This window comes from Suricata suricatta, chromosome 8, assembly GCF_006229205.1.
Source record: "Suricata suricatta isolate VVHF042 chromosome 8, meerkat_22Aug2017_6uvM2_HiC, whole genome shotgun sequence".
NCBI classification, from domain to species: Eukaryota; Metazoa; Chordata; class Mammalia; order Carnivora; family Herpestidae; genus Suricata; species Suricata suricatta.
Window position 1 is genome coordinate 31,906,406 of NC_043707.1, and position 8,692 is coordinate 31,915,097.

Sequence of the window (8,692 nt, forward strand, 5' to 3'; positions counted from 1 at the left end):
GATAGGGGGTCTTCCAAAGTTCACATACCTCCGGTTCATACCAGAATATGTGTTAGGCAACATAAAATAAGCAAGGACAAAATATTCCAGAGTTATGAATTCAGACCTCATCTATTCTTTGGAGGGTAACATTTAAGAGTGTACAGGTTCTGGGGTGCGTGGGTGGCTGAGTTGGTTAAGCAACCAAATCTTGATTTTTGGCTCAGGTCATGATCTCACAGTGATGGGACCAATCCCTGCATTGGACTCTGTGCCAAGTGTGAAGCCTGCTTGGGATTCTCTCTCCCCCTCTCATTGCCTCCCCTGCTCATTTTCTCTCTCTATCTCACTCTCTCAAAATGAATAAAAGTTGTTCTTGCTTTGGCAGCACATATACTAAAATTGGAACAATACAGAGAAGATTAGCATGGCTCCTGCACAATGATGACACGCAAATTTGTGAAGCATTCCATAGTTTTGGGAAGGGGGGTGATGGTCATGGAGAGGGGCACTTGTGGAGAAGAGCACTGGGTGTTATATGGAAACTAACTTGGCAATAAACTACTAAAAAAAAGACATTTCTTACTTTCTTTTTCCGTTTCTTCATTTTTGGTGTATAAGAATGCAACTTATTTCTATACATTGACTTTGTATCCTGCAACATTACTGAATTCATTGATCAGTTCTAGAAGGTTTCTGGTGGAGTCGATCGGGTTTTCCATGTAGAGGATCATGTCATCTGTGAAAAGGGAAAGTTTGACTTCTTCTTTGCCAATTCTGATGCCTTTTATTTCCTTCTGTTGTCTGATTGCTGTGCTAGGACTTCCAACACTATGTTAAATAACAATGGTGAGAGTGGACATCCCTGTCGTGTCCCTGATTTCAGGGAGAAAGCTCTCAGTTTTTCCCCATTGAGGATAACATTGGCTGTGGGCTTTTCGTAAATGGCTTTTATGATGTTAAGTAAGTTTCTTCTATCCCAATTTTCTCGAGGGTTTTTATTAAGTAGAGATGTTGTATTTTGTCAAATGCTTTTTCAGCATCTACCGACAGGATCATATGATTTTTTTCTTTTGTTTTGTTGTTACAGATCCCACTCACAATTGCATGAAAAACCATAAAATACCTAGGAATAAACCTAACAAAACATGTAGAAGATGTGTATGCTGAAAACTATAGAAGACTTATGAAGGGAATTGAAGAAGACACAAAGAAATGGAAAAACATTCCATGCTCATGGATTGGAAGAATAAACATTGATAAAATGTCCTTATTACCCAAAGCAATTTACACATTCAATGCAATCCCCATCAAAGTTGCACCAGCATTCTTCTCAAAGCTGTAACAAACTATCTTAAAATTCACATGGAACCACAAAAAAACCCGAATAGCCAAAGTAATACTGAAGAAGAAAACCAAAACGGGGGGCATCATAATCCCAGACTTTAGCCTCTACTACAAATCGTCATCATCAAGACAGTATGATATTGGCACAGAAACAGACACATGGACCAATGGAAAAGAATAGAGAACCCAGAACTGGACCCACAAGTATATGGCCAATTAATCTTTGATAAAGCAGGAAAGAGTGTCCAATGGAAAAAAGACAGCCTCTTCAACAGGTGGTTTTGGGAGAGCTGGACAACAACATGTAGAAAAATAAAATTAGACTACTCTCTGGCACCATTCACAAAAATAAACTCAAAATGGATAAAGGATCTGACTGTGAGACAGGAAACCAGAAAACCCTTGAGAAAAAAAGCAGGAAATAGCCTCCTAGACCTCAATCGCAGCAATTTCTTCCTTGACACATCCCCAGAGGCAAGGGAATCAAGAACAAAAATGAACTACTGGGACCTCATCAAGATAAAAAGCTTCTGCAAGGCAAAGGAAACAATAAAAAAAACTAACAGGCAACCAACAGAATGGGAAAAAAAGGGGCAAATGGCATATCCGATAAAGGGCTAGTATCCAAAATATACAGGAAGCTCACTAAACTCCATACACAAAAAATGAATGATCCAATGAAGAAATGGCAGAAGACCTGAATAGACACTTCTCCAAAGAGGACATCCAGATGGCCAACAGGCACATGAAACGATGCTCAGCGTCACTCATCATCAAGGGAATTCAAATGGTGGAGGGCACTTGAGGGGAAGAGCACTGGGTGTTGTATGGAAAACAATTTGACAATAAAATATTATGGAAAAAAATAAATATCCTACTACATAAAAAAAAAAACAAAAACCTCACTGAGATACCACCTCACACCGGTCAGAGTCGCTAAAATGAACAAATCAAGAGACTATAGATGCTGGCGAGGATGTGGAGAAACAGGCACCCTCCTACACTGTTGGTGGGAATGTAAACTGGTGCAGCCGCTCTGGAAAACAGTGTGGAGCCTCCTCAAAAAACGATAGAACTCCCCTATGACCCAGCAATAGCACTGCTAGGGATTTACCCAGGGGATACAGAAGTGCTGATGCATAGGAGCACATGTACCCCAATGTTCACAGCGGCACTCTCTACAATAGCCAAATCATGGAAAGAGCCTAAATGTCCATCAACTGATGAATGGATGTGGTATATATACACAATGGAGTACTATATGGCAGTGAGGAAGAAAGAAATTTGGCCATTTGTAGGAAAATGGATGGACCTCGAGTGTGTCATGCTAAGCGAAATAAGTCAGGCAGGGAAGGACAAATAGCATATGTTTGCATTCATAGGTCTAACAGGAGAGACCTGGCAGGGGGCCATGGGGAGAGGAAGGGGGAAAGAGAGCAGGGGAGAGTGAGGGACACAGATCAAGGGAGACTACTGAATACTGAAAACGAACCATGGATTGAAGGAGGAGGGGGAGGAAAGGAGGGGGTGATGGTCATGGTGGGGGGCACTTGTGGGGAGAAGCACTGGGTGTTATAAGGAAACCAATTTGATAATAAAGTATTAAAAAATTTTTTAAAGATCAAGGAAAAAAAGAAAAACAAAACAACAGCATAGGCTCCAAATATTCTGTAAAATCCAGAAAATCTTATATAATCAAATCCCCAAAACCGCATGAAAGGACATGTGTTTGAGAGACCTAGCAGAGGGACCTCATCAGGCCCAAGCTAGGTATTTGGATTCTTCCTCTAGCACAGCTGGACTCATGAGCACCAACTGCCACGGTTGTGGTGGCCTTGGTTAGTCCTACCTCCTCTCCTTAGCCATCACTAACACAAAAAATCAGTTCTGGCTTCTGGACATTCAGTGTGTTACATCAACTCCCAGGTTAGGCCAAGTAAGTGACTGAATGTATCAGCAACACCACTCCCAAAGAAAGATCTGGTCTAGTATCTAAACTTATATGGCTCCATGTAATACAGGTGGGACTGGGTGAATTTTTCTGTGCTTTCCAGCTTCTTTCATTTTGGTTGAGTAATGCTGCTGTTGGCCCGAATGAAGGGACTAACAATAATTTGACTCGTGTTTAGTGCCTATACATTATGTTGGCAAGCAGAGGACACTATCTACAGCTAATGACTCTTGGCTACACCATTGTCTTTTAACTCTAAAGTGCTGTTTGCCTGGTGGTGACAGTATCCAACGGCAGCCCCACTGCCAGAAAACCACACACAGTGTGACTTACATGGTATCCCTGTCTCCTGGCTCCAAGCAGATGAGATGCTAATCCTGTGATCCTGCGATGCCCTCCTATGGGACCAGGACCAAGGAGGATCTCAGGGGAGGTTTGCTCTGAGGGAGGAATATTCTCCCACTTTATCCTGAGTCCTACCTGGATGCCTCTCACATCGGCATGGCTCAGGGTCTTACTACCCACCTGTGCTGAGAGGTTAAAATAACCTGCTGGGCATTTGTAAACATATACACAACCTATATCACAGAAGTATGTGTATGTACACTAAATTTATATTCTCAACATTACTCTAGAAGGCTGAGGTTATTTATGCACCTTTATAGTCACAAAGGCTGAACCAACAGCCCCCTTTTAGCCTTTAGAAAGAACAAACTGGAAATAGTCTTAGCTCAGTACAAAAAAAACCCCCTTAGTATTAAATAGAATGAGATTAAACCACAACAATTAATTTTAAATGTCATCACACAGAACGTATGTTGCCACAATACCCAACACTCCAAATCTTTCTCTCAGAAAATGAAAATGAGGCTTATGTGTTCTATGTTTACATCCTCATGATTTTCTACTCTTAGTGAAAGGAAATTGAGATAGAGGTCAAATGTGACATTGAGGGGACTGTCCCTACCCACAGTTTGAAACTAAGTCCTTTCCGAACCTGCTCCAGGATGCCTGGAAACCCACCACTGAAAGGAATTCCTCTGCTAATTTTGATTCCTCTTCCTATACTGTAAAATAGAGGGAAAAACATATTTAAAATCCAAATTTGCTTTTGGGGCTATGTCTTTGCAACCTGATGACAGGTTTCATATTGAGGGAGGAAGAAATCTCTATATGGATGCTAACCTTCCCAGAGACTAGAAGGAACATCTGAAATGAATAAAATTTCAAGACCTGCCAAGTCTCCTCAGTTCTTAAGATGCTTATTTAAGGGTAAGGAGTTCTGCATATTGCAGGGGGAGGGATGGCCAGGAGAGGGGCACAAAAAAGAGGGAGGAGCCCAGTCTCAGGAGGAAGGTGAGGCATGCCCCGCCCCCTTCGAATTCTGGGTGGACCAGTGACTTGTGTACATGATGCCTGGTGGGAGGGAGGGGAGCAGGAGCCACCTGAGAGACACAGGCTCAGTCCTTTAAAATGTTTCCTCAGCAGACAGTCCTGGAAGGTGAAGATAATGAGACAAGTCCCAAGCCAGTCCTCTGCTTCCAGAATCCCCAGATCCTGGGATGGGGTGAGGACCCCAGAGCCCAGGGAACTATTGATTTTAATCTGTCTCTAGTGAATTCTGCTTGATGGCTCTAGGTCCCAACAGGTGCTCAATCAGAAGATAATCCCCAGGAGCTAATAATGTCTCTCAACCCTCCTAACTACAGAAATTGGAGTTGGGGTATGAGGTTACTCCTTCCACAGATCTGAGGGATGTCAACAATAACCCCATATGTATTTCTATCATGTTTAAAGTACCCAACATTTAATGAACTTCCCTTTTATTAACTCTATTGATCCTCAAAACAGACTAGGAAAAGAGGAGGGTTGTTTCTGATTAACAATCCAAGTCCAAGGTTCCAGAAGCAATGAGCCTAGACAGTTACTCACAGATAGAGGAGCACCAGGCTGGCAGCCAGGAGAAGCCAGGTTTCTGTGGAAAAGCTTGGGACCAGGTCCATGGCCACTTTCTTTCTGTGGATCTCCTCTACTATCTTTCAGCAGGATTCGCCAGTCTTTGCTGGCCTGTGTGTACAGAGCTTCCCTTCCCACCAGTGGTGATTCAGTGAGGCTGGAATGTATATACTGCAGAGGGGGCGGGGCTGGAGTCCAGCCAGTATAGCAGATACCTGTGCTCCACCTTGTTGGCAAAGCATCATGGACACTCCCAGTTTGACCTCCTTTGAGTTAATATTCTATGAGAAATCAATAAACAACTCAATCAGTGTTATCAGTAATCTCAAAGTTAGAGAAACTCAGGCAAAGTCACTGTTCTTAAATCTCTAACCTGTCGTTGTCACCATGGCTGCCTGCACTCCAAAATACTTGAAATCCTTCAAACAAGCTGGGTCTACTCATGTTTACTCATGTAGTTTCCTCTGCCTAGAAATGCTGCTGTGCATCCTATAAGGGTCTTACTCCTCCTCAAATCAGGCTTCAAAAGAATCCCCTATTTTGGAGTCTTTCCTTGACTCCAATCTCCTTGAACAGATATAACAACTTCCTTCTCTGGGAAATTTCTGTTCCATGAGCCCCAGTTCTATTCTTGTTCTCTGTCCTCTCCACCCCTATCATTGGTCTCCACCCTTATTTGCCTTACAGATAGAATTTCTCATAGGCACAGTCTGAGGATTCAATAACATTATGTCCTTAGTCTCCAGCAAAGGGCTATATGCTCAAAGGGCATCCAGAAAGGTTGATGGAGTTGAGTTGGTACAAATGAAATTACTGAACTTCCTGTGTATAGTTTCTGGGGGGATTGTTAGTGATGATGCTATATACCTAAGGGGAGAAATAGATATATAACAGAGTATCTAGAAATTATACTGGCTTATTAACATCATCTGACCCATGTTCTGTGTCTGCATGTCCTGAGAAACCATGAATTATGTAGCATACCACTGGGATCTCTGAAACAATGAGCCCTACAAAGAGGTAATTAAGAAAGAAGTGGCTCCAAGCTGGAATACCAATATAGGACAGACATGGGAAGCTGGAAGATGATCCCCTAGAAAAGTAGAAGAGAAGGTCCCAGGAATTCTGAAATATTTCTGCCCCCTTTTAGTGTCTTCACTGGGCATCATTCTATAAGGTCATGCTGTTATCTCCAGTTTACATTCATAGAAACTGAGGCTCAGTGACTGCATTTGGCTTCCCAACAGTTATTGATCATGAAAACATATTGTAAATATGCAAACATGGAGAGAGACTGAAAAGTCTTCTGCACTCTGCAAATTCAACATTTGCTTTTCCCTGATAAAGGTCACTACAGGAAATAGTGAGACCCAAGACTACAACAGCAAACTGGTTATGATTCTGTTCCTAATCCATGGAGACCCATGGAAAGCTCCTGCCTTCACAGTCTTCTAGGTCACAGGTCTCCACCTCATTGATAGGAAAGACAGATGCTAGTCAAGATGGTACTAAGAATATTGTTGAGTGGGCTGTCCCTCCCTGTGTTCCCCAGTAGAGAGGTATACAGACTATGTGCAAACAAGGAAAAATTCATGTCATCTGATATTCTCTTTTTAATAGTTTATTGTCAAATTAATTTCCATATAACACCCAGTGTTTCTTCCCACAATGCCCCCCACCATGACCATCACCCCCTCCTTCCCTCCCCCTCCTCCTTCAGTCCATGGTTCATTTTCAGTATTCAGTAGTCTCCCTTGATCTGTGTCCCTCACTCTCCCCTGCTCTCTTTCCCCCTTACTTTCCCCCTGATCCCCTGCAAGGTCTCTCCTGTTCGACCTATGAATGCAAACATATGGTATCTATCCTTCTCTGCCTGACTTATTTCACTTTGCATGACACCCTCGAGGTCCATCCACTTTGCTACAAATGGCCATATTTCATTCTTCTTCGTTGCCATATAGTACTCCATTGTATATATATATACCACATCTTCTTGATCCATTTATCAAGTGATGGACATATAGGCTCTTTCCATGATTTGGCTATTGTAGAAAGTGCCGCAATGAACATTGGGGTAATTGTTCTCCTATGCATCAGCACTTCTGTATCCCCTGGGTAAATCCCTAGCAGTGCTATTGCTGGGTCATAGGGGAGTTCTATCAATAGTTTTTTGAGGAGGCTCCACACTGTTTTCCAGAGCGGCTGCACCAGTTTACATTCCCACCAACAGTGTAGGAGGGTGCCTGTTTCTCCACATCCTCGCCAGCATCTATAGTCTCTTGATTTGTTCATTTTAGCGACTCTGACCGGTGTGAGGTGGTATCTCAGTGAGGTTTTGATTTGAATTCCCCTGATGATGAGTGACGCTGAGCATCGTTTCATGTGCCTGTTGGCCATCTGGATGATCTCTTTGGAGAAGTGTCTATTCAGGTCTTCTGCCATTTCTTCATTGGATCATTCATTTTTTGTGTATGGAGTTTAGTGAGCTTCCTGTATATTTTGGATACTAGCCCATTATCGGATATGCCATTTGCCACTATCTTTTCCCATTCTGTAGGTTGCCTATTAGTTTTTTTTTTTTTTTTTACTGTTTCCTTTCCAATGGAAAAAAGACAGCCTCTTCAACAGGTGGTGTTGGGAGAGCTGGACAGCAACATGTAGAAAAATGAAATTAGACCACTTTCTGACACTATTTACAAAAATAAACTCAAAATGGATAAAGGATCTGAATGTGAGACAGGAAACCATAAAAACCCTTGAGGAAAAAGCAGGAAATAGCCTCCTCGACCTTAATCGCAGCAATTTCTTCCTCGACACATTCCCCAGGGCAAAGGAATCAAGAACAAAAATGAACTACTGGGACCTCATCAAGATAAAAAGTTTCTGATAATTCTTGATGCTTGATAAAATGTAATGCTCTTGATGCCTGATAAAGATTAATGCTCTTACCTAAACATAAAGCCTTTTTAAATTTTATTTGGGAACCAGGCCTCTGTGGGAACTAATATATTTTCATCTGCCTCCAAAACCTATGCTCAGCCATGATGATTTCATAACTGAGCCTAGCATGAGCATCTGTCTGCCTTATTTACCTCAAGACCTGCTCCAACTCTTTGGAACCTATCCTGACCCTGACAGGATAGTCATTGCTGGGGACTACAATGCAGCCAGTACCAAACCCATGCAGATGGTCTTGTCTGCAAAGTGAATTAATAGAGGCATGAACTTTATGACCCATCCTTCCCCAGTAGGAAACACCTGAATAGACTCGTGTCCTCAGAGTTGTGCAGCATGTGTGAAGCAAGACACTGTGTGTCTGAAGGACACCCCACACACCTCATGCCTGTCATCTACTCCTTCCTGTACTAATAGTCTCATCATGTACTTTCCAAACTCTGCTCTAAGTGCATGGAGTAAAAGTAGATCTCAGACCCAGATATCATTCAGATTGAAGACAGA

The 8,692-nt window shown here is 42.4% G+C and overlaps 1 protein-coding gene and 1 non-coding gene across 2 annotated transcripts in view; one reads left to right on the plus strand and one right to left on the minus strand.

Annotated features, from left to right (window-relative positions):
- Positions 1-5,280, minus strand: part of LOC115297553 (cytochrome P450 3A12-like) — a 33,414-nt gene extending 28,134 nt beyond the window's left edge. The window contains 1 exon segment of the mRNA XM_029945742.1: positions 5,210-5,280. Within this exon segment, the coding sequence (XP_029801602.1) occupies positions 5,210-5,280 (71 nt within the window).
- On the plus strand, positions 356-458 carry LOC115300501. Its single transcript, XR_003912674.1, has one exon. It is a non-coding gene; the product is annotated as a U6 spliceosomal RNA (small nuclear RNA).
- Positions 5,281-8,692: the final 3,412 nt, after the last annotated feature.